Source organism: Pezoporus flaviventris, unplaced genomic scaffold, assembly GCF_033815535.1.
Source record: "Pezoporus flaviventris isolate CSIRO_AGI_PZ_B2104156 unplaced genomic scaffold, CSIRO_AGI_Pfla_v1 ptg000004l, whole genome shotgun sequence".
NCBI lineage: Eukaryota > Metazoa > Chordata > Aves > Psittaciformes > Psittacidae > Pezoporus > Pezoporus flaviventris.
In genome coordinates, this window is record NW_026892552.1 from 1,885,960 (window position 1) to 1,910,987 (window position 25,028).

Below are 25,028 nucleotides of genomic sequence, written 5' to 3' on the forward strand. Positions count from 1 at the left end.
CGCCGCTGCCACCGCGGCCGGCCCCGCCGCGCCCGTTTATAACCGCCCAGGCAGGGGGGGAAAGGGGCGGGGCCGGCAGCCACACCGCCAATGGGAGACCGGAGGGTCCGCGCTGGGGCATCGGCACACCGGGACATCGGAGCGGGGCACGGGAGCCGGTGCCGCGGGAGCCCGTCGGGACTGCCGGGCGCACGCTGCTCGGCGCGCCTCGGCTCCAGGCGCTGTGCCACCTCGATAAGCTCAGCTCGGGTCAGCTCTGCTCAGGACTTGATGCCTTCCAGGTAGGGACGGCTCAGCTTGGCTCGGCTCGGCTCGGCTCGCCCCAGCACAGCCTGGGGCATCATGCCATCTCGGTAGGCATGGCTCAACTCGGCTCGGCTCAGCACAGCGTGGGACATTGTGCCACGTCGGTAGGGCGCAGTTCAGCTCGGCTCACCTCAGTATGGCTCAGCTTGGGACATTGTGCCGCCTAGGCAGGCATAACTCAGTTCAGCTCTGTTCAGCTCAGCTCACGACATGATGCCCCTCCAGGCAGGCACAGCTCGGCTCAGCTCAACCCAGCTCTGGACATTGTGCTACCTAGTATAATTCATTTTGGCTCAGCTTGGTTCAGCTCAGCTCAGGACATGATGCTGCGCAGGTAGACACAGTTCAGCTCAGTTCAGCAAAGCTCAGAACATCATGCCACCTACAACGTGGCTTAGCTCCTTTCAAGATGGCTCAGGGCATGATGCCACTTAGGTAGGCACAGCCCAGCTCAGCATGGCACAATGTAGCTCAGCATGGCATGGTTTAGCTTGGATCAGCCTGGCTCAGCATGATTCATTTGACCACAGCTCAGGACATCATACCATCTACAGCATAGCTTAGGACATCACACCGCATAGGTGGGCATGGCTCAGCTCAGCATGGCTCAGCTCAGTGCAGCTTGGTGCCGCTTGGATCAGTTTAGCACAGCTCAGGACATCATGCCACCTAAATAGGTAGAGCTCAACTGGGCTCAGTTCAGCACAGCTCAACATGGTATGGCTCGGCTCAGCTCAGCATGGCTCAGCTTGGTTCAGCATGGTTTAAGATGTCATGCCACCTCAGCACAGCTCAGCTTGGCTCGGTTCAGCACAGCTCAGGACATTCACCCTACACAGGTCGCCACAGCTCTGCTCAGCTCAACATGGCATGGCTCAGCACAGCACAGCACAGCTCAGCTCAGCTTGGTTCAGCCTGGCATGGCTCGGTGCTCATGCCAGGCAGAGCTTCCTGGCTTCAAGCAGCAGTGCTTGGTGGGAGGGTGCCTTCCCTGCCTGCTGTCAAAGCCAAGACCAGTGCCACCAGCACTCACATCCTGCTGGGACAACGGGAGCACAGGGCACAGTGCCCCCACGAACCTCCCCCCCCCCCCCCCGGTGTCTCCACTCACAGGATGGTGCCCCCAGACCTGCTTATCTGCTGGGGAAGCGCCATATGGACACCATATGGCCACCTTCCACCCAAGTCCCAGTGCTGTGTCCAGCCACGCTTCCGTTTCTCCCTGTGCCAGGAGCAGGCAGGTAAGGTGTGAATCCCTTTCCATCTGCTCCCAAACCACTTCTCAGCATCCTGCTCTTCATCCCCCACCCAGAGCAGACAGCATCCTGCCTACCCAGCAGTACTGTGGGGCTGCAGCATGGCGAGCTGCGCTGGAATGTCGGCTCCTGGCTTTCCCTGGCTGGTGCCATGAGGCTTGTGGGAAACCTCACCATGCAGTGCTGGTGCCAGGTCCGTGCCATCTCCAGTGAGTGCCAGCAGGAGCTCCCCATATCAACCTGTCTGGAGAGGCAAAGTCCTCTCCTTCCGAGGTTTATTACATCAAGAATTGCTGTGACTGGGCTCGCTTTATTAAGCACCCGCTTTAATATTTTACCAACTCTCTGTACTTGGTAATCCTGCTCTGGGCATGACCCTCGATGACCTCCAGGAGAGGCTTTCACATGCCAGCATCAACACTAGTCTCTGATTCCAGAGGAACCGGGCTCTGCCAGCCCCTGCCAGCCCTGGCAATGGCAGTGGATATCCATGCCATCCTTCCTGGGAACAACTCCCCTTGGTACTGGCACAAACCCCACATTTCAGCAGCAGCAGAAGTGCTGTGTCAAACAGGCTGGGGTGGTTTTGCTGGGGTGTGGTGATGGGACATGGCTAGGTCCACAGCCCTGATGTTCCAGACAGGGGAATGCCGGGAATGCTGGTGAGGTAGAGGAGGAGGGATGTTCCCAACAGTATGGCTGTGGGTTCTCCCACAGGATCCTGCTCTCTTGTGGCACTGGGCTACTGAACTGGGTGAAAAAGATGGAGGTAGCCAGAAGGCTGAGCCTCAGGCCCTGAACAGGACCCTGTTAAAAATCCCCACCCATTGCTTCACCAGGACTGGAGAAATCCTTTTGGATAAAGGTTGTTTTTCAGAGACATGGTCTCCATCCTCCAACAGAGCCAGAGCTTGTGGGGTGTGCAAGGGAGCAGGGCTGGGGATACGGTGCCTTACAGAGACAGTCAGAACGTAGAGTCTCTACCAGTGACAGTGTTTCACAAAGGGTAGATGTGGCCATTCCCAAGCTGCAGTGTGAATTCCTGCATTCCCTTGAGAGCTGGTTTGGGTGTCCATTCATCCATCACTTCCAGAGCTCCTCACACGTGGTCTTAGCATGCTATTCTTGAGGGACACCTCAGGATGGGTTGTAGGTAGCCATGATGTTCTCTGTCAGCTGCAGGCAGGGCTCCCCATGAATGCTCTGGTGGGGTGGGACTGGATCAACAGCACCTTTTGGTAACTGTGGCTGTCTCCAGCTCTTCCCTAATAGGCTGGCATGCCGTTAGGGTGACCTTGGTGGCTATTCCCTTGAAGACAGTGCCTGGCCTTGTTCATCTTCCCATTGCTCAACAGTGGAGGGTGCCTCCCAGCTGTGCTGTGCTGTTAGGAAATGCTGGTGATAGCCCCATTACCTTTTGACCTATTTGAGCTTTTCCTTACCTGTTCTGGTAATTACAGCTCACCTTCTTCAGGGGGAAAGGGGCTGGTTCCACCACAGCCGCCTCCCACACCCTCACTGGGGCTGCTCACTCAGGTCCACAGCAGTGGGGACACACTCCACATCTTCCTAGTGCTCCCCTTGCCCTAAGCTGTTCCTCCAGCTCCGTGGAGCCTCCCATGACTAACAGGTTTTGAGATAATTGTTCCACTCCCTAATCTCATCTGCAGAAGATTCACGACATTGTTTTCGAAGTGCCATGAGCCATTTCCAGGGGCTCTGAGCCCATGAGGGATATGATTCATCCACACTGCTCCCACAGATACTTAATCTTCTCCAAAACAGCAAGTCCTTCTTCCATGGCTATTATCGCCTTATTATCACCACCCAGGCGAGCACCCAACAGGGCACTTTTGTCTGCAGAGGCTTGTGCCTCCTCACAAAGGCCATGTGGAATTGTCCACTTGTCTCAGGAGGGGGGACTATGGGGGTTGGACCCACATGGATGTCATCTGTGGTCTGGGTACCTATCATAGTCTATCAAGCCCACATTAAAGGAAGCTCTGGAAATGTCCCTCACTAGCTAAAGCAGATGGGGCTCCCTCTTTCCCACACCATGTCCTCAAGGAGTCCTTGGGATGGAGGTGGGTCCATCCTTCTTCACAGGGAAAATGTGGGACACTGGAGCCTGTTAAGGGGCCAAATGCAGTTCAGGGATGACAAAGGCCATTGCACTGCCTGGAATTCGCTCTCATTTTGACCCAAAATGTCAAATTTTTTCTCAGAGAGGACAGTGATTAGTTACTCCCAGCATCAATTATTTGTGTCCTGCCACTGAACTTGCAATATTCTACTTGTTCTGACTGGGCTTTGCTGAGTGAGAGCTCTGTCATTGTTGCTTTCTTCTCCACAGAGGGCAGATCCTCAGGTGGCTGTGATTCAGCTAAGCCAGGGTCAGGTCCTGGAAGCCTTTTCTGCACCCAGCACTTAGGGAAGGATACCCATGGTCCTTCCTCAAGTGCAGTGCATGGAAACTTGGTTCTACCAAAGCCCAGTATGGAGGTATTTCCCGCAGCATGGCAAAGCTGAGCCAACTGCTCAAGAAGCCACTTTAAGTACTTGTGCTGGGATCTTCTCCCCTTTCTCCCCCTAGGACTTCCCACCCCTTTTTCCCAACATAATTCAGGCCATGCTTGAGGAATTCTTTCGGGGATTTCCTTGTGTTTTGCTGCTGTAAAGCATGGGTGACAGTCTGTGCCCATCATTCCATGCATCTGGTGACACATTGGTGGGATCAGCCTGAGTCCTAGGCTTTGATCCTACATCTGCAGGGGGTTCCTACATCTCAGCTGGATGGTGGCACAGTACAAACCACTCCCCAGCTCCTGGTGGGACCTCTCTGCTCCAAAGGTGCTGTGGCTGGAGTGGCAGGGCTGCTCCCCAGTGCTCATAATGACAGCATGGAGCATCCAGCTGAGTGCTGACCCCACATCTGGCTCTTTGCAAATCCCCTCGTTCTTGGAAAGTTCCTGCCCCTGACTTGTTTTCTTCAGGTTGCGCAGGATCCCCAGGTACTTACCAAACCCAGCTTCACTTCCATCCGCATTCATAGCTTTGGGAGAAGTTTCACCTTCTGGGAAGCCACTCCTTATCCTGACCTGAAGCTTTTCTGTCCTGATGAGGACCCTGGATTCCCATGTCCACTCACCCATGCAGCCTTGGCAGCTCTTCTTCACCAGCCAGGCTTTCTGCACAATAGAATCATAGAATCTATTGTGGTTGAAATGGCAAGTTGGAAAAGATGTTTAAGATCACCATGTCCAACTGTTCCCCAACACTGCCAAGGTCAACCACTAAACCATGTCACTCAGGTACTTGTCTACACAGTCTGTGGACAATTCCAGGGACGGTGACTCCACCGCTGCCTGGGGCAGCCTGTTCCAATGCCTGAACACCCTCTGGGGGAAAAATTACTCCTAACATCCAGTCTAAACCACCCCTGGTGCACCCTGAGGCCATTTCCTCTTGTCCTATCCCTTGTTCCTTGGGAGCAGAGACCAGCTACCTCCTGGCTCCATCCTTCTGCCAGGCAGTTGTAGGGAGTGATAAGGGCACCCCTGAGCTTTCTCTTCTCCAGACTAAATCCTGCAGTTCCCTTAACCATTCCTTGTCACACTTCTGCTCCAGGCCTTTCACCAGGTTCTCCATGGTTTTCCGAACAGGAGCTGCTTTTGGACTGCAGGGACCTTGTTCCTTTGGTGTGGCTGGGAAGCATAGGTGATGCTCTGAAGTGCTACCAGCTCCACTAATGCCTTGTACTTTGCATCCTCCATCTCCTGGGGCATGAGTAGTACCCATGCTCAGCTTGCTTTGCCAGCCCAGCATTACCTTCCTCTTTCATGCTTGTCACAGGGACTCTACCTCAGTTTTAGGGTGATGGGGACAAGGGAAACGTGGCTCCCCCTTGGCCCTAAGACAGATCCCAGGGGAAATTGGCTGGGCCATGCTCCAGGTGCCCCCAGGGAAGAGGGCAGTAGGTCAGAGCAACTGTGACCTGGTTCCTGTCCTACGCCTCTGTACTGCTGGGGAAGGTGGCTGCAGAACAGAGCATGTTGCTAGCCTGGGATTGCTTAAGAGGGCTGGGGACAGGAGATAGAGGAGGAGTTTTCCAGCTGAGACAGTAGGAGGAATTTGGGGTGGTGGGACAGATGATCCTGATGCTTCTGGAAGGTGGCCAGGGCACACCAGTGCTTGCAAGAGGCACTCTAGATGGCTCCAGCCCCTGACCAAAAGTGAGGTTGTGCTATCCCTGGCGGGAATCATGCTTCTCGTGCAAGGTGGCAGGGCTGAGTGGCAACTATTATTCCAGGACCACAGAAGGTCCCCTTGTTGAGCTTGGGGACAGCGGTGGGGACATGCCCAAGGGGCAGGAAGCTGGAGCTGACCTTGGAGCTTGGCAACAAAGAAGATTCTGTGCTGGGACAGTGTCATGGACAGGGCAGGCAGGGTGGGATGCAGGAGGCAGGGGACATGAGCACAGGCTGGGTACTGGGTGGGATTGTCTCTGCTATCGAACTGCTATAGAAGAGGGGAAATGGGACAGCAAAAGAAGCTGGGCTTATCCCCAGTGATTGAAAGGGGGCCAGGGAGAGATGGGGGCCAGGGACAAGCGCTGGAGAGATGAGCTTGTCCCTGCCAGCCAGCCAGATGGCCAGGACCAAGGACATGGCTGTCATTCATTCCACTGGGGACATGGAAGTGGCAGGACATCTCTCTGGGGGTAGGGGGGGAGCAGGGTGCAGCCTCCCTGGGTGACGGAGGAGGGACACAACATCAAAGAGAAGGCCAGTTGCGAGCGCCTGCAAAGTGGCAGGACGCGACAAGGAGGAGCGGTAAGATGCGAAGGGTGTTTCGGGTGGCCTCGCCGTGCCCCCTCGTGGCAGCAGGACACAGCCGGTGGCCTGGGCTGGCAAGGGCGGGAGCCAAGCAGGAACTGAGCCCGGGTGCAGGATGGAGGCACCATCATAGAGGTCACCTTACCCCACCCCGAGCATCCTCCTGGGGTGCAGCATCCCGACTCCCTCGTGTCCAAGGCCATCCCCACCAACCTGCATCCGCTTACAACGGGGCTCCAGCACCCAGGCACCTCCTCTCTATCCCGGGGGCGGTGCTCCTGCCTGGTGGGTTTTTGGCATAAGCCCCTTGTGCCGTGGCCAAACCAAGCACTTGAGGCACCGCTCAAGGGCAGCGCGTGCCCAGAGCTGGGCTGGGAATCCTGGAAATATCTCCAAGGCTGCAAAAATTCCCGGGTGGAAAAAAACAAACGGGTTGGCAGAGGCCTTTGCTGGAGCACAGCCACCAAACCATCGGGGGGAGCGTGGATGGGGGGAGCGGGGGCATTTCTCAGCATCCTGCTTCGGTTTGCCCCCAGCAAGCCCTCAGGAGCAACCATCCTGGGGTTGTCACATGTACGTTTTGGGGCAGGTGCAGGGTGTTTGAAAGAGGCTTTATTACCCCTTTCTCCTTCCTGCTGTGTGGCTCAAAGCAGCCTGTTGTGACTGCTTCATCATCTCTTTGTGAACACAAAGCAAGCACCTGGAAGGAAGGAGAGCCAGACCATGTCTTGGGGCATCTCTGGGACATCTGCAGCTCTTACCATAGTATCTTGCTGGCTTTGGAGCCACCTGGGAACATCTCAGGTACGTCACAACCTAGTATTGCCCAGCTCCTCCAAGGCCACCAGTGTGTCCAGCCTCGTAGGAGAGGGACAACCCTGGGCAAAGGTTAGCTCAGAAAAAGAAGCTGTCCTGCCTGGTGGAGTTTTTCTTCATTCCTTGAAAGCCACAGGGACCTGCTGTGCAGGATTCAGGGCTGGAGGCAGCACCGGGGCAGTGCCGAGGTGGAGCTGCTCTGATGGATGATGTGACACTGTTCCCAAATGTCTCTACCACAGGTGAGTGCCCAAAGCATTACAGCTGGCAGAAGTGGATGCTCAGAAGTGGTACTCACCACCTAGCACCCACAGGGAGCATCACAACCAGCATCCAGTGAGGGTAATAACCTGTGCCCAGGATGGCATGAATGATACTGGGCCAACAGGTGGCATGTTCCTGCCTTGACATTTGCCAGTCCCCCATGGGCATAGTAGATGCTGCCCTTGCTGTGTTGACATGATGAGGCAGCCCCAAGCCCAGGGAGATGTTGAGCAACCTGCTCTAGTGGAAGGCGGCCCTGCCCCATGGCAGGGGTTTGGAACTGGATGAGCTTGAAGGACCCTTCCTACCCAAACCAGTCTGGGACTCTGTTTCCCAGGCTTGCAGCCTGACCAGGTTTGCAGGGGCAACATGGCTGCTGTGCCCTGAACTCACTGTGGGAGGGAAACAGCCTGGTCCCAGATCCACGTCTAGGTCCGGCTGAAATCCCCCAGGAGACGCTGGAGACAGGGCATAAATTCTTGATTTCCCCTTGGCTCATGCTGGAGCTGCTGTTCCTGTCCTTGAGCGTGCAGCCTTGAGCTTGCAGCAGTGCTTGCTCCGGCTGGCAGGGTCTCCCCCTGTGTCCTGGTAAAGAGGGGACCACACTGTCCCTGGGAGGGATGATGGTCCCTGCAAGCCCAGTGCTTTCCTGGGCAGCGGGGCTGGGGATGCAGCCAGGACACGAATCCAGGTTTGGCACAGGGTACCCCAGCCTCTCCAGTGCACAGATACGGGACACTAGCAGCGTGTCAATTACTTTATTAACACAGGGGCCATAGGCCAGACCCAGTTCCCAGAGGGGGTCTGGGTCCAGCCCCTTAACCCCTTTAATACTGTTGTGAAGATGAACCCAGAACCTTCACGCCCATGCATAGGCACTGAGCATCCTCTATCCCCATAAAGCAGCTCCAGGGCATCATTCCCATCCTGCTGCCTGCACACCCAGGAGCTGGAGGCCAGCAAGGAAAAGCAAGGTGAGACCAAGGATGCCAATCCTGGAGCACCTGCCACCACCTCCTACAGTGGTGGGGAGCAGCACAAGCCCCCTCAAACCTCCATGCCAGGTGCCCGCCCCAGGCCCAGTGCCTGCACGAGGTCATCGCTGAGCCCGCTCTTCAGTGTCCGTCTCACTGCGGGAAGAGGAGAGGGTGGCACTGGCAGCATGAGCAGTGATGGCTCAGGGTGCCCACTGGACAGGGTAGCTCTGACATACTGGGGAGGGGTGGCAGTGGCACAGTCTGGTCTCAGTGTACAAGCTGCTGTGGGCTGGTGGGCTCAACATAGGAGATCAGGGGTGGCCAGAAGGGAAGGAGCCAGGCAGGGTATAGGAACAAGGAGACAGACATGGGGCAAGGCATGGGGATAGAGCATGAGTACAGACACAGAGATGGGACAGGGATGCAAAGATGGGAAAGAGTACAGGGACAGGGCCACAAAGGTGGGAGAGGGTATGGGGACAGGGACACTGAGATGGGACAAAGTGCAGGTACATACTAGAGCATGGGAAGAGAGACATAGAGCTGCAATAGGCACAAAATCAGGGACACAGGTGGGACAGAGACAGAGAAATGGGACAGAGTACAGGGAAACAGGCACAGCATACAGACCAGAGCCAGTAAAGGGTATGGGGATAGGGCTGGAACTTACACGACTTCCTATTGCCACGGGACCTCCTGCGCTCCTTGTTGGCACAGGGTCGTGGGTTGGTGTTGTGAGTGACCGACTTCACCAGCTGGTCCATGATTTCATCTGAAGCATCATCTGGGGAGCTGGGAACATCCTCTTGGGCTGGAGAGCCCTGAGCCGGGCTGGTGTGCCCTGTCCCTGCAAGGGGACAAGCGGGATGCTGTCATCAGCTGTGCCCAGCCAGCCAGGCATGCCTTGTGTGCCCCTGCCACCCCACTCCTACCCTGGCTGGAGCGGCTGCGGCGGGCAGGGTTGTCCGTGGGAGAGGCCAGCAGGCTCTTCATGCTCTCATGACCTGCTTCCATCTGCTCCTTGGGGCTGCTGGATACCACGGCAGGTGGGGAAGCAGCCTCAGTGATGCCGAAGAACTTTTCTGTCTACAGTGGGAGAAGATGCAGGCGTCAGGGACCTGGTGGGCAACACTTGGTGGTGGTGACAGGCGAGTGTGCCTGTACCTCAGTGATGAGCCGTCCACGGGTCTTGTTGCGCTCACGGTGGGCAGCCCGTTTCTTCTGCTGCTGCAGGACGCGCTCCCGGCACGTGCGGTATTCCAAGGCAAACTCCCGCAGCAACTTGCAGATGGGAGTCACCTTCACATCCCGTGCTGCACTCACCGGATACCCCAGGTACAGCAGGAAGGAGTGAAACCTGCAGGGACACCGGTCATGACAGGCCATCGATGGGACTGAGGGGGTTACCCACTGTGCCCCCAAGGCCTGAGGCACTGACCTGTTGAGGACACGCCTGTGCACCACCTTCAAGACAACGATGCGCTGGGTGCTGTCCTTGAGGAAGTCTGTCAGCTTGGTTTTCAGCATTGGCTTGGTCTCATGCTTGGCAATCACCTTCAGGTTGTCCCAGGAGGCCCTGCACCTCCGCTCCAGTTGCACCAGGCTGTTGGCGAGCTCATCAAAGTCAACCTGGTAGAGCAAGATGTCAGCATTTGGCCATGCTGTGGAGCTGGGCAGCTGTGGGATCCACAGGTTTGCCTTGTGCAGGTATCATCTGCCTTGCCTTACCTTGGCAGAGCGGGTGATGGAGGCAATCTCCGAGTAGAGGTCAGTGGTTTCTGGGAACTTTTCTACCACCATCTGGCAGAGATGGTGGAGCAGGGATTGCCGGTGCACTGTGTCCTTCACTTCCGAGACCTTTTCTAGGTAGCCCAGCTCAAAGCCTCTGCTCTGAAACCACAATGGACTCAGCAAGTCCTTCATCTCTCCTCCAGCACACCTCCAGTCCTCAGACCCAGCAGCACCACCCAGCCTCAGGTGCCATCCCAAGCTCCCATGCACCATAGCTCATCCCGTGCTTGCAGCACTCAAGACAGGCCACATCCCTCCACACGCTGCTTCTCACCTGGGAGCCATTCAAGAAGTTGCCCATGGCCAGCAGTGTGGCCAGAATGCACTTGAAGGTGTGGTTTTCAGCCAGCTGCTCCATGCCCACCTTCAGATCAAAGAGTGGCTCTGCAATCTCCTGGAAGAGGAGAGATGCAGATAAGACCCCTTGGCCATCCCCCTCCCTTAGGAACTTCAGCATTCGCTCTTGCCCATGTGGTCAACCCAAGCCTGTGCTTGCCTTGGAGACCTGCAGCCCGTCCCCAGCCAGGATGGCACTTGCTGTACTTGGACATGGCTCATCCCCACTTGGCTCAGAGCTCAGCACTGCTGGGGCTGGGAGGGCACAATGGGGTACATGGCTCTGTACCTGCTCCAGGCTCTCATAGTCCAGCTTGAAGGCCCAGAGCTGGAGCCTGGCTGTGAGGTCACTGATGGAAGACAGGGAGAGCAGGAACTGCTCCGCAGAGCCCAAGGGCACATCAGGGTTAGCCAGCTGGGCCTCCTGGATCTTCTGCTTCTCCTCCTCGGTTGGAACCATGGTCAGGATTTTCTAGAGCAAGGAGGGATGTGTCAGACTCCAAACATGTCACCATGAGATATGTCACTCAGGGCTGACAGTGGCAGGCAGGCCTTCTGGCCAGGGGAAATGACCTATACAAGGACCTCAGGGGGGCTAAGCTTCTCTTGTGCTCACCTCAATCCCTTCCTTATTGACTGCAAACTCATCGAAGTTGAGCACAGCTGTCTTGATGATGTGCACAGGCGGCAGTACCGTGAGGCCAATGTTGATAGCATTGCTCCTCTTGGGGTCCAGCACCACAACCACCTTCTTCCCATCAATGGCCTTCTACAAAGAGGATGGGATAGATGGGGAGAGGAAAGCAAAGGGCTTCCTTCAAGAAAACACAATGGACACAATGAGCTGATCAGAGACCTGGTGGTAAGCCAGACCCACACACCGCCTATCACTGTCCCTGCCAAGTCTCCAGGCTGCAGGTACACATCATCAGCAGAGGGTAGGGGTGACAGTGCATGCCTAGGGTCCCCAAAGGAATTAACAGCCTTCCTCCCACCCTTCAATTCCCCTTGGCTGATGGGTACCAGCCCATGGGTACCTTTGAAGTTGGTACTTCCTTTGACCGTGACTCAAAGAGATGTTCCAGTTTGGCAGTATTGACTTCAACGCTCTGCAGGGATGCCCACAGCGTCGCCTGGCCAAACCTGCCTGTCCCCACAGTGCCATCTAGCTGCTTCAACTCCTTCCAGAAGAGCTTCACTGTCTTCTTCTTGGCCTCAGAGGGACCATCCATTATGGAAGGGCCTGGCATCCCTGGCAGAGGTGGGCAGCCAGGGACAGCAAGAGGCGGAGGTGGTGGGCAGCCAGAAAATGCAGGAGGTGGAGGTGGAGGTGGTGGGCAGCCAAGGACAGCAGGAGGTGGAGGGGGAGCCATTAATGCTCCAGCTTTTGTTACTTCAATTGCGGGAGGGAGCAAGGAGCCATTGGTTATTGGCCCCGTGTCCAGGATGTCAAAGTCTTCTTCTTCCCCCAGATCAGTAAAGTCCAGGTCCTTGATCTTCAGCTGTGCAGGGCTGGCCTCCAGGCGCTCCCATGTCAGCTCCACATCCTTCTTGATGGGCATCATCCCAGTGTTCTCCAACTTCTGTGTGTGGGTCTCAGCATCTACGCTGGACATGGCACGCACTAGCTTGGCATGAGCACTGGCCACCAGCCCATCTGGAGCCCTGCCACGGGACCAGGCACCCTCCTGCTCCTGGCTGCCACCTCCAACGGTATCCATCACCACCTCACTCTGGACCAGGGCAGATGAGGGGACCTCAGGGGAGATCTTCTCCCTCCCTGGCTCTGAGGAGCCTTTAGCGTAGAGCATGTCCAGCATGAACTTGGTGTCAGAGGAGATGGTGCTGCAGGAATCAGTGGTGTCCTGCTGAGCCAGGCAAGACCCTGCAGGGAGAGGGGTAGAGGCTGCGGTAACTGTGCTGGGCTGCACGTAGAGTTGGGGTCCTGCTCCTTGGTGGGCTGTGCTCGGATGCCGGTGTTGGGAGTGGGACAGGGAGGCACCACCCAGCTTCTCCATGGCTCTGAGTATCAGGCATGGGCTGGGGGCAGAAAGGCCACTAATGCCCATTATGGGGACCCCAATGAGCCCAGAGCCAGCAACACATACCCTGGAAACACTTACTTGTGTTGGGTGTCTCCATGCTGGACTCAGGGGCACTGCTATCCCTGTCCCAAGCGAGAGTGGTGGGATGCTGCAGTGCAGCATCACTGAAGACATTGAGCTGTCCCTTGGTCATGGAAGAGATCTTGTCCTTCTGGGCTGCAGCCAGATTCTCCAGGAAGCGAGCTCTGCAAGACAGGGGCAGATGTTGGCCAGGAGCAAGGCAGGGATGGGGATAATTGGGACAATGCGCAAACCATGCCATGTCACACTGCACAGCCAGCCCCACAGCACAGAAACCCCCTGCCTGGGCCACACAACATCAGGAACATGGAGGATTCAACCTCCTCTAAGTGCTGCAGAGAGGCAGATGATGCCACCAAAGTCTGGGGACAGAGATGCTGCAGTCCCATGAGAGCCAAAGGCTCATGTCTTTGTCACCTTTTGGCCCCAGCAGACCTGGTGCTCACTGCAACCCTCATCCAAAAGCTACAAAACCCAGGCAGAGATTTGTGGGGACTGTCCTGCTCTGCATGCCCTGTGTGGCCAGAGGCCAGAAGCCTCCAGCAGGCGCTGGCCAAAGGAAACACACACCTGGAGACACACGCATGCCTCTACTTACTCAAACCTCCTCAAAATAGGCTTGTCCCCATGCAAGGAGGGGTCATCCTCCCGCCTGAGGGAAAATAGGGGTTAGCCCCCACTGCTGCCAGACCCCCTGGGCTCGCTCCTCCTGCACACCCCCTCTGACAGCCCGCCAGCATGGGACCCTTGTCCTGCTGTCACCCCATGGCACTGGGGTTCACTGGGGAGCCGGGAGATGCCCAGCGAATCCCTTCCTGCCCAGGCACAAAATGACATTAGGTGCTGGTGAGATGGTGCAGCATCCACTGCACCAGAGCCACCCAGTATGCCACCAGGAATGCAATGCCAGGCCCCTGCCAGCCCCAGAGGGACATCTCACCCTAGAAGGTGGGGAGAAGAAGATGCTGTCACCCTTCGATGATGGGGGCCAGAGGGGAGAGGTGAGGGATGGGAACAGCAAGTGGGGCACGACAGCGCCCGTTCCTGCCAGAGCATCACTCTGGGAAGAAGCACACACATGCAGAGCCCAGGCACTTACCAGACAGGGGCAGTTTGGCGCAGCCTGCAAAAGGAAAGATAGAAGAGAGTAGGCAGAGAAGAGGTCAAGCGTGGACAAGAGGAAGAGTGAGGAGTTGCTGGAGAGGAGCTGTGCACACGTGAAGGATGCCCTGGAGCCCCTGGCCGGTCCCTTTCAGACATCTGCTCCCCCTGTTACACTTCTCTCCATCCCTGGTGCCTACCTAGACCCTGTTTCCCTGTGTTGACACAGGTGCACCCCACACTCTTGGGAGCCCCCATGCCACCCCGGGGGGACCCCTGTGCACCCAGCCCCTCCTGGCTCCCTACCTGTAGACACTGCGCTCGCCTGGGGCTGGAGGCTGCTCCTTGTCAGCCGGTGGGGAGGCCAGTGCGAGCTGCACGCTGGACGCGCTGCTGAAGACACTGCTGGGACACAGGCTGGAGAAAGAGGTGACAGGGAATGAGGGCAAGTCCTGCAGAGCTGCCCTCACCCTGGCACTGAGAATGGACCTGAGCACTGCTCACACTGTATCCCAGCATCTTCACCATAGAAACAGAATCCCAGACTGGTTTGGGTTGGAAAGGACCTTAAAGCTCATCCAGCTCCAAACCCCTGCCATGGGCAGGGACACTTTCCACTAGACCAGGTTGCTCCACGCCCCATCCAACCTGGCCTTGAACACTGCCAGGGATGGGGCAGCCACAGCTTCTCTGGGCAACCTGTGCCAGGGCCTCAGCATCCTCACAGTAAAGAACTTCTTCCTTCTATCTAGCCTGAACTTCCCCTGCTTCAGTTTAAACCCATCACCCCTTGTCATATTGCTACAGACCCTGATGAAAGAGTCCTGGGACCATTCCCACCTTGGGCCACCTCCAGCCAAACTTACTCTGTTGCGCTGCTCAGCATGGGGACAGCTGGGGTCTCCTCAGTGGGGGGCTCCTTTGGGGTTCCAGGAGACCCAAGCTGTGCATCAGGACCAGGCTCTGGGCAGCCGGCCTGGAATCGCCACCCACGCCGGCCCTCGTCTGTCCTCCTCCGGTCCTTGCGTCCCCCTGAGGGTGGCTCTTCCACACCATCCTCCAGTTTGAGCGCACTCTGTGGAGGGAACAGGAGGGCTTGTCAGCCCCACCACCCCCCCACTTGCCCTCCCTGCTGCCACAGGACATGGTGCATGGTCAGACCCCACAGGAGCCACACTCACCTCGTAGAGTGTGAACTGGTGTTTCAAGTCAAGGTCGGTGCCCTTGCTGCCTAGGAACTGCTGCACTACCTGTTCCATGCCCTGCTGCTCCAGGCAGTCCGTCACATCGTAAAACGTATCCTGGTCTGGGAGGGCTGCCAGTGTCTAAGCAGGACCAAAAGGATGGTGGTGACGCCAGTGTGACCCACACTGAGCCCTGCCACTGTGGCACCACAGGGACACCCTGCCACCCCCCTGGACCTTGTTGATCAGTGTCATGGCAAAGACCAGCAGCTCTGTGTCAGCCCCATTGCGTTGCTCCAGGACAGCCATCAGGTTGGACCAGGGACAGGTTCCTAGGAAAAACAGCCCATGCCAGTGACACACGGGACAAGGACACACACACACATATGTTGTCCCCCGGTGGGGACCTTGCAGAGGCTGCTGCTGCACCCACCTCTTGCCTGGTCCACGGCATTGACGGCGTGGATGACAAGCAGGGCATTGGGCTCTGTGTACTCCACAAACACCAGCAGCAGCTTCAGAGCCATCTTCACCACCAGGCGATACTGGGACAAGGGACAGTGGCTGGGATGGCAGTGGTGTCTGCTGGGTCACCATGCTCTGGGGCTGGGGGCTTTGCCATGGGACCACAGACTGGCCTGCAGCTATGATGCTGACGGGCAATGGGCACTGGGAAGGCACCTGGAGTGGGACCTTTTTGCTCAAACTCTCTGCCCAGGAGCATGGCCACATCAGGATGGGGAGGCTCCAGAAACCTGCATGGCTTCCAAATCGTTGGGAGCAGAACCCAACACATACAAAGGGCACTGAGCCCAAAGGAAAAGGATGGGATAAATCCCCTATGGGACAGTGCAAGGAGACAGCCACAGGCAGGGAAGAAGGGTGCAGTGAGGGGCACAGGCAGCCCCCAGGGCAACAGGAGCTTACTGGGCTTCCTGACAGAGTGTAGAGCCACTGGACAGTCTCGTTGTGGTTGATGACACCCTGCATCCCATCCACGAAGAGCATGATCTGGCTCAAGGCTGCAAGGCAGAGAGCAGGCAGGGTCACAGCGCAGCAGGGATAGGGCTTTTCTTGGAGGGGGCTGCCTCACCCCCCTCCAAGTGCCAGTCTTCCTCCCTAGGGATGAGAGGTGCCCAAACACCAACCCCGGAGGATGTAATTCTTGTAGTTCTGGTCAGCCTCTGCCCCCACTTTGATCAGGCACGTCAGCCCATCCAGGTTCACAAACTCCGGCACCAGGTCCTTGTCCTCCTGCAGGCCAAAGGCCAGGTGTTACCGCAGTGTGGGGAGGCAGGGGTGGGCTGCCAAACCCCAGGGAACTCCCCCTGGGCCCCACCAGCATCACTGTACCTGAAAAAGCTGCTTGAGGGAGAAGAGAGATCGCCGCAGCTCCGGCCCTTGCGAGTTGTACAGCTTCTCTGGAACAAAAGGACTGATGTTGAATCGGGGCTTTGGAATGCCGCCAGCTGCCTGGGAAAGCCCCTCAACTCAACTCAACCCTGTGCTGTCATCCCATGATGCCGGCACTGCCCCCGGGTGGAGGCAGCTGCAGCAACACCCCTACTTATTCCAGCCATGCCACCTTCCAATTTCCTTTCGTTTTGCCGCCTTTTTCTGCCCGGCAATGACATAAGAATCTCCTCTGGTTTCCTGTGCATAACCGAAACAGGAACAAGGGCAAGAGGTTGAGCTACTTTTAGCCATCACTCCTTACACATTTGCCCTGATCCTGGAGTTCCCAGCAGCCCCACAGCTTGGGAAAAGCTGCAGGATGGGGATGGGAAGGATGGCAGCATGACACTGGCTCGGGGACAGAAGGACAGACACTGGGAAGGAGACTATGTGCTTATGGGGATGGTGCCTGCAGGCAGGAGCCTGCACGAAACAGCCAGGGCAATGGGAAACTGGAAAGTTCCACTTAAAACAAATGTGCAGACCAAAGCCACTGGGAGTCAGCACTTCCTGCATCCAAAGCTCGAGTTATCTGAGCATCCCGAGTTATTTGGGTCAGGCTTATGCGTGTAACAAGCCAGAAGCAAGCTGTGCAAGGAACCCTCCAGTAATGCTGACAGGGCTCTGTAAAACATGAAGTCCCAGCAGCCTCCTCTGCTCACTTATCAGCTTGTCACTGCAGCCAGAGGGAAAACAGAGCAGCCCAGAGGGAAAGCAGACAGTCCAGAGCTCAGTCTGAGCCTGGGAACTGCTCACAAAGAGCATGACCCCGATCCTGGCCTTCCTGACCCTTCCCGCGTCACTCAGGCTTGGCTGCAGCCCTGCCTGGCCAGCTGATGCCCAGCCAGTATTCTCTGCTCAGCACTTGTTTCCCCTCTTGCTAAGGAGGAAAGACGCTTCGGCACTCCTGAGCATTGTGCAGGACCTCCGAGCAGGCAGCCCCAAGGTGCAGCAGCACTTTCTGCTGCGCAAAACTATTTATTTGCATCCTGCAAGGCTATATTTAGAGCTTGCCTGAATGACCCGGAGTATCTGCAGTGGGTGGTGGGCTCCCAGCCCAAAGGGCAAAAATCCTGATCTCTGAGGATGCAGGGGATTAACCCAGCAGGTCCCCACCAGCCTCATGGGGTCCATGTCCCTGAATCTCAGGGACAGGTTATGGAGCAGAAGCAGCCCTGGGCTGATTGCTCCCTCTTTCCATCACAAAAAGCCTGTCCAAAACTCTTGGCAGAGATCAAGCCACCACCCAGAGAGGGGGACAAGCTGCCGGAGGAGGACTCACCAATGATGGCATGGACTCGGACAGAGAGCTGTGTGCGAAGGATCAGGGTTGGCCGTCTCCCCTTCCTAGGGACAGGGGAAACTCTGTGAGCATTTGTAGTTGGAATCACCATGGTTCCCATTGTTCACACGCACATGAGCTCCCCGTGTACCATCCCTGGAGGGCTTGGCCACCCCATGTGCCTCACCTGACCTCCTCGTAGAAACTTTCCAGATCATCCTTCTGCTCCAGCAGGGATAAGTCAAGGTCCAGGTAGTGCCCAGAGGGTGAGACCTGCAGTGTGCAGTCCTCCAGCTGGGGATGCAGATAGCCTGGCTGAGCCCCTGTGCCCACCACAGCCCTCCCGGCTCCAGAGGATGCAGCATCCCTGGGTCACCCTCCTGCACACACCGAGCACACCCAGCAGCCACATCCCACAGCAGGGTGGGAGATCCCATCCTGGACCCATGGGGAAATGCTCTGGCACCCTCCAATGGCAAACAGAAAAAACATGGAGCCCCAGGCTGGAAAAAGGCAGAGCGAGGGTAGTGCCAGGTTCCTTGGCAGATTTGCACCCCTGGGGCACCAGGGCAGGACCTGCCTCCTCCCAGGGCTAGTGCCTTCGCCTGGGCTGATGAATTGCCTCCACCTGCACAGACTGGGTCTGTGAGAACCACCAAGGCACACAAGAGGACACCCCAAACAGGCGAAAACCCCACAGGGGTGTCCCCCGGTGACGCAGCCTCTGGCTCAGCCTACAGCCATGCAGCATCTTCCAGCTGACTGACCCAGAAAAGCACAGCCCAAGGCAAGGCTAGGGTGAGGCCATCTCCCTTAAAAGTCCATGTACAGCACCCATGGTGCACCCTGACAGGCGGGCACAGCACCTGGGGGTGCTCCAGAGCCCCTGAACTGCCTGGGACCCAGCAGCACCCTACAGCACCCAGGGATCCTGGGTGAGCTCCTGATGGGAGCAATTTGCCCTCAAGGTGTATGTAGGGGCAAAGGGAGCGCAAATGCCTGCCTGGTCTTGCCAGTACCCTGCACATCTGGACCTGTTCCTAAAGCATTTGTAGTACACCCCTCACCCTACCTCTAAGGAATTGATGCCCCTTCCCAACTGCCCACAGCAGTTGCTGTGTAACCACCTGGGGAGCTGAGCATCAGGGATAAAACCCCATGATTAATGCTACTACTGCTGCCAAAAAGAGCAAGCAGCACAAGCAGCAACCAGGGAAGAGAAGTGGGGCTCATCAGTCACTCAAAAACCCACCTCAATTTCAGCCCCAAACTGCACAACCTGTGGCCGAGGACATGGTCACAGCTTTTCTGCCTTTACCATCAATGCCTTTCACCACCATGGCCCTGGCCACCCTCAAGTGACCCACAGCAGTGCCGGAAGTCACAAGAGCTTACATGACTTCACTGTGAACGTGACAGTAAACCTGAGGGCAAGGAAGAAATGCCACGTGCATTAACACCATTAACAACTCTGACTAAGCCTTGGATAAGAAGCAATTTGGCAGGGCACTGCTGCTGGGTTGTTCATATTCATAGCGTCCTACTCCACCTCCAGCAGTTGCTGGCCATGCCAGCCAGCCATGGCAACCTGCACCAAACACAGGCTTGTCCTCGGCTGCACTCTCGGCTGCTAGCCCTGCCTCTGTGTAGGGTGTTTGCTCATGCTAGCCCCATGCAGGGTTTGATGCAGGGGAAATCTTCAATGTCTCCACAGGGACAGACTCTTCCAGGCATTCATGTGTCCTCCTGTGCACCCCTGCATCCTCCTAGGCTGCATCCCCCTGGGTATCCCTTCAGCCAACCCCACATCCTCCTGGGCATCTTTGTAACCTCATAACCACCCCTTTAGGCATCTCTGCATCCTCCTGGGAATACCCACATCCTGTCAGGCATCTCCTCAGGCATTCCCACATCCTCCCAGGCACCACTGCATCCTTCTGGGCACTCAAACACAGTACAAAGCAACTCTCACAGCTCCAGCACAAAAGCTTCGCCTTCTCTGGGCAGCCAGAACCCCAGCAAGCCAGAGCTGACATCCCCAGCTCCTCTTGAGGCCAGTGACATGTCCCAGCTGGTGGGGTAGGCCAAGCCCCTGGGACTCGACCCCACATGTTTCCCGTGTGAGCTTGGCAGCGCTCCCCACGAGGGACGCTCCAAGAGCTGGGCCCAGCTTTGGCTGCACCCCCCCTGGCAAGCAGCAGCCCCCGGGGATGGGACAGGCTGTCCCAGGCTCATGCTGCCCTGCCAAACATCTCAGGACAGCATTTCCACCCCAGGGAGCACCAGCTGAGGCTCTGAGCTGGGACCTCGGGGCTGTGCTGCTGGGGACAGCACACTGGGGTCATGGGGTAAAGACAGATCCTGGCGTGGGGCAGCTCTGATCTATCTGCCTCCTGCATGTAAATCCATTTCAAAATGAGCTGAGCTTCAAGTGTCATAGGGACTTGCAGGGGAAGGAGAGCATCCCACGGTCACACCTCCAGCCCGAGGCTCCAAGGAGGCCCGTGCACCCCCAGCAGTACTGATGCCCTTCATCTGCTACATGGGGAGGTTCTGGTGTCTCCCTGAGGACAAAAAGTGCTGGTGCCAGCCCCAGTGTGGGACCAGGACCCCATGGTCCAGAGAGGGATTTGCCTGTGTTAAGAAAGCCCCACTCTACCTATGCTGATGCCTCAGACCTGAGACATGGGGAAGGCAGGAACACATGGATCTCCCTGATTCTACCAACCTCTAGTGTTGTGGCTGGCTTTGCAGTTCAGCAATGACATACATGCCAGGCAAGTGATTTCCCAGGGAAAGCCAGCTCCCCTCAGGATGGGGCTGCCCCCTGAACCATGGGATGTGATGGAGACATCCTCCACCCACAACCTAACTGGTGCCACGCACCATGGCATCATGTCTTCCTGCTCACCCATATCATGGCATTCCCACACGGGAGAATGCTCCATGGCTGGGCAGTGAATATCCTCTTTATCTGCCAGCGGAGGAAACATTTTCCCCTTTCTCCAACACTTTCTTTCTGCACTGACCACAGTTTGCTCGTGTTGCTTCAGCTCTTCTAGGAAGGCCATGGGGGAAATACAGAAAAAAAAATCTAACATTTGCTGCAGCTGAAGGAGGAGTTAAACACAAGACAGCCCCAACCAGCAACCAAGTGCATTCCATTTCATGGCTCAGAAGGTTGTTTATTGGCAGGCTTTTGGTCCTGCCTGCACCTATCTGATGGATGGCAGCAAGTGGATGGGAGCACTGCCATTACCTTATCATGGGGGTAAAAATCCATCCCGGGGCCAGAAGGGGTCTCTGGAGGTCACCCAGAGCTGGCCCAGAACTGCACACCTGCTCGCAAACGGTCCTTGCTGCTCCTCCAGCCAGGCTTGTTGCTCGTTAACAGAGCCACGTTTCTCATCAACAGACCCAAGGCAACCGGAGGATTGCTGAAGCTGGCACTCCATTGCTGGCACTCCGGCAAACCCATGGAATGCATGCCTGGCTACAACTCCCACCCTGGGACCTATGCATGGACACTGCCGGGAGCTGGGAATCGCCAGAGGCTGCTGAGCACCAGCACCTGGCCCTAACCATTTGGCAAGAAGCAAACAGCAGTTTCAAAGTGCTGCTGTGGACCCCATCTCACCACTTCCATGCCTGTCTGAGGTGAACCAGAGCAAAGCTCCCCTTGAGCCAGTTAGGAAATAGAGGACAATGGGGCTGGTGGGACGAGGCTCATGCACTTTGTAAGTGCACTAGGAGCTCTCCTCTATCAAGCCTGAGAGCTTGCAGTGAGCTTATGGCACCAAGGACAGAGAGCTGTTTGCTTTTCCCTGGGTTTCCAGTGGGGGAAGGGGAAAGTAATGCTCCAGCCCCTGGGTTATGCAATTATTTGGAAAAATCCCTAGATCTCTGGGGCAAGGGAGTGCAGCAGCATCTGGGGACCTTCCCTGTCAAAACCTGCTTGTGGAGGTTCAGAAAAGGCCCACGCCCAGCACGAGCATCACCCAAGGGTACTAGAAAAATGCTGGAGAGCAGGAGAAGATAGTATCAGCCCGTAGCTGAACAATGCAGCAGCACAAACAAAGCAGGAAGGTATTTCCAAGCACAAACACATTTTCCGGAGAGCATGAAAAAGTCATCAGCGGTGGGTTGAGCTGCAGGAGAGGAAGCACTGGGGGTGTCATGGGGCAGGACAGGCTGTTCAAGGCAGTGATACTGGCATGAGAAACCTCCTGCTCATCTTCTCCAGGCTGTTCCCAGGGCTGGGAGCAGCTCTCCTGTGCCCAGGGAGGGCAGGATGCCACTAGCCCCCACGACAGAACCCCATGGGCTCTATAGTTCATCCTCCTTTGGTGATGTAGGGACCTCTGGTTGCATTCTCCCAGCCACTGCATCCTCCTCCCTGTGCTGCTCAGCTCTGGGCATGCTGCCCTGCAGGACAAGCCTGGCACCAGGCACCCCTGGCTGATTTTTATTAACAGCCAGTTCCTTGGGAAAAATCTGACTGTTCATTTACTAATTTTAGGGCAGTGAGTAATGGAGCTGAGCACCACCTGGCACAAGGGGCACCAAGGGACGTTTCTGCTCATTGTACCAGTGTAATGTCATCTGAGCAGTTCCGGGGTGCCAGCTCTGGATTTGGATTGAACCAGGTGGCTCAGGATAGTGACCTTGCTCCGCAGGCTGTAAATCCCCGTGCAGAGGCTCCCAATGAACACATTGTCTCATGCAAATCCCAGCCAGCATCCCAACTTGTCAGGCTGGGCTGCGGCTCAGAAAGCTCTACGTAATAAAGGGATCATGGTTTATAACCTATATAACTCATATAAATGAGGACTCTGGCTTATAAACCCAAAGCAGGGTCCTATTTGCAAATGTCACCAAGAGTTACACGATGTAGGAAAACTACAGATAAAAAAATATCCAGAACTTGACTTAGGCAGAGAACAAAGCTTGAAATCCCAGATCAACATGCCTCTGCTGCGCACAGGACCTCTTTGCAGCACTCCTGTCCTAGGGAACGCCATACCCAGCCCCCCCATGTCACCACACAGCACCCTCGGATGGTGATCCCGTTACAGCCAGCTTCTGCCTGGGAGGAGAGCACATGCCTGAAATTTGAGTTTGCTCCATTCGTCATGTCTCAGGGCTGGTTGTTCCCAAACAAACTCCATTTAGTCACCACCTAAAAATCCCACGATGACGATGACATGAGACACTGACACTTTGCTTCAAGGAAAATGAAAAGTGGGTTAAAAGGGAATGTTTTGTGGTGCAGGCAAAAGTCTCGCAGTGATCCCCTCTCCCTGGCAGGGCAGCAAGCTCAGTGCCAGGCACATGGAACTGATTTCCCCCTCCTGCTGCCTCCATCTGTCGTCTCCAGCTATGAGCAGGGTACATTGCCCCTGCCTGCCTGGGTTCCTGCCTGCACTCCTGCTGTGCTGCAAGACAAGAGATGCTCAGCCATTGCCAAAGCTCTGCTGGTCCACACGCATTAAAGAAAACAAGCCTATCCCCACCCTGTAAAGGATGCTCTGACAGCATCACTCCAACAAGACACCCCAGAGGGAAGGTCCCCCGACTCCTCTTCTCCCTAGCCTCTTTTACCCAGCCTGGAGCAGGCCTGAGGCCACACAAGCAAGAAACGGAGCCTTGCTTTGGCCTCCTGCCTTCCTCCTGGACGGAGGAAATTGCTCAGCACAAGTTTCCGCTGAAGACTGCCGGTGGACTGGCAGAGTGAAGGGCTGTGGGTCCTCCGGCCCCACCGGCACCTCCCCAAAGCTCACGTGCTGCAGTGAGTGGGGATGCTGGCCCGGTCCCCCCGGTGTCAGGGAGCGGCGTGCTCCCTTCGAGGCTCGGCTCTACTCCTGGAACGGAGTGTGAAGGGTGGATGTTGGAATAGGAGACCGCTGCCTGGGTCAGCCCCGACGAGATGGGAATGGACACGTGCCCTCATCCTGCTTCCCTTTGCCCGGGTTCCTGACTGCTCTGAGCAAGCACATTCTCTTCCTCTCAGCCGACTCATCCGGTGCCGGCCGAGAACCGGCATCTCCCGCAGAGGGCTCAAGGATTCCGCCGTGACTCACACCGGGAGCGCTGTCCGTGCTCCGGCGGGGGCACACTGCCCAGTCCCTCCCTCACCTCCCCTCCGTGCTCCTTCCAGACCACTCCCGACTCCAGCCCTGTACCTGCCCGCCTTCCCCGCCCGCCCGTGGCTCCCCCTCACCGGCAGCGGAGTCCCGACCAGGCGGTGCAGCGCTGGCAGCTGCGCCCCAAGGGGCAGCGCCTCCACCACGGCATAAACCGGGGCTCGCCGTGGCTCCGGGAAGCTGCCGCAGCCGAAGGGATCCGAGTCCTCCAGGTACTGGATCCGGCACTGAACCACCACCTCCGCCATGACGCCACCAGCGCAGCCCCCTCTCCGCCACCGGAGCAGCGCAGGAAGCCACGCCCCCGTCTGAGCCCACCCCACCGAACGCACCCCCTCCGGTGACCACGCCCCCATCCCCCTCCCGGCCACGCCCCCTCCGCTACGGACCGCTCGGGGCGCCCTCCCGCGGCCTCCCGGCAGCTCCCGGGGATGCTCCGGGGGATGCTGTAGGGGGTGCTCCAGGAATACTCCGGAGGGATCCGAAGTGATCCGGCGGAACATTCGGAGGATTCCGGGGGATGGTCCAGGGGACGCTCCCGCGATGCTTCGGGGGGCTCCAGGGGAGTCTGGGGGATGCTCCAGCAGGCTCCGTGGGGCTCCGTGGTGCCGGTGGGTCTTACCCCAAAGCTGGGGGCCAGCGGGGCAGCTCAGTGCCTCCAAGGCCGGTGTTGATACAAACGAGATCGTTGCGCATGCAGGGTGTCGATGTTAACGAGAACATCCAAAATGGACAGAGTAGTGTTGTATGGTGAGTTTGGGAAGGTGAGTTTGGGAAGGAGGATGCAAAGGGGAGCCAGAACCCCTGGGAGGATCCCCAGGAGAAGCACGGCTGCACTAGGAATGGGGACATGGGCAGATTTCATCTCCCATGGACTCAGCACAAAGCACAAGCCTTCAAGGAAAAGCTTTAGCAAAGGTGATTTGACCTTTTTGATTGCATACTGGGCAGTGCAAATAGCTCAACACAATGAAGTGGTGTTCCCCTCTCTCTTGGCCCCCAGTAGGAGAGAGGTGTGAACAGACTGGGGGAGCTTTGCAGAGACCCCCATGCAGTAGCACAGGCTGGGTCCAAGAGGCCAGAGCAGCAGGGCAGGACCAGCCTGTGGGAGGCAAGGCAAAGGGGGATTTAATTAAACCTTTGGCAGCTTAAAGGG

General features: G+C 57.0%; 1 protein-coding gene across 2 annotated transcripts; it reads right to left on the reverse strand.

Annotated features, from left to right (window-relative positions):
- Positions 1-8,219: 8,219 nt before the first annotated feature.
- On the reverse strand, positions 8,220-24,142 carry FHOD1 (formin homology 2 domain containing 1). 2 transcript variants are annotated; one of them, XM_061445440.1, is made up of 24 exons: positions 23,950-24,142; positions 17,917-18,023; positions 17,730-17,794; positions 16,346-16,413; positions 16,141-16,246; positions 15,920-16,014; positions 15,426-15,537; positions 15,230-15,324; positions 14,990-15,133; positions 14,675-14,883; positions 14,115-14,225; positions 13,807-13,830; positions 13,306-13,359; positions 12,705-12,871; positions 11,619-12,466; positions 11,198-11,350; positions 10,871-11,053; positions 10,520-10,639; positions 10,183-10,344; positions 9,893-10,083; positions 9,619-9,811; positions 9,387-9,540; positions 9,125-9,301; positions 8,220-8,607 (listed from the first exon to the last, which is right to left on the reverse strand). In XM_061445440.1, exons 1-24 carry the CDS (start codon positions 24,118-24,120, stop codon positions 8,525-8,527), a joined length of 3,792 nt encoding a protein of 1,263 aa, XP_061301424.1. In that variant the 5' UTR covers positions 24,121-24,142; the 3' UTR covers positions 8,220-8,524. The 2 variants fall into 2 exon arrangements, with proteins under 2 accessions (XP_061301424.1, XP_061301425.1); XM_061445441.1 differs by lacking the exons at positions 13,306-13,359; positions 13,807-13,830.
- Between the last annotated feature and the right edge of the window lie 886 nt (positions 24,143-25,028).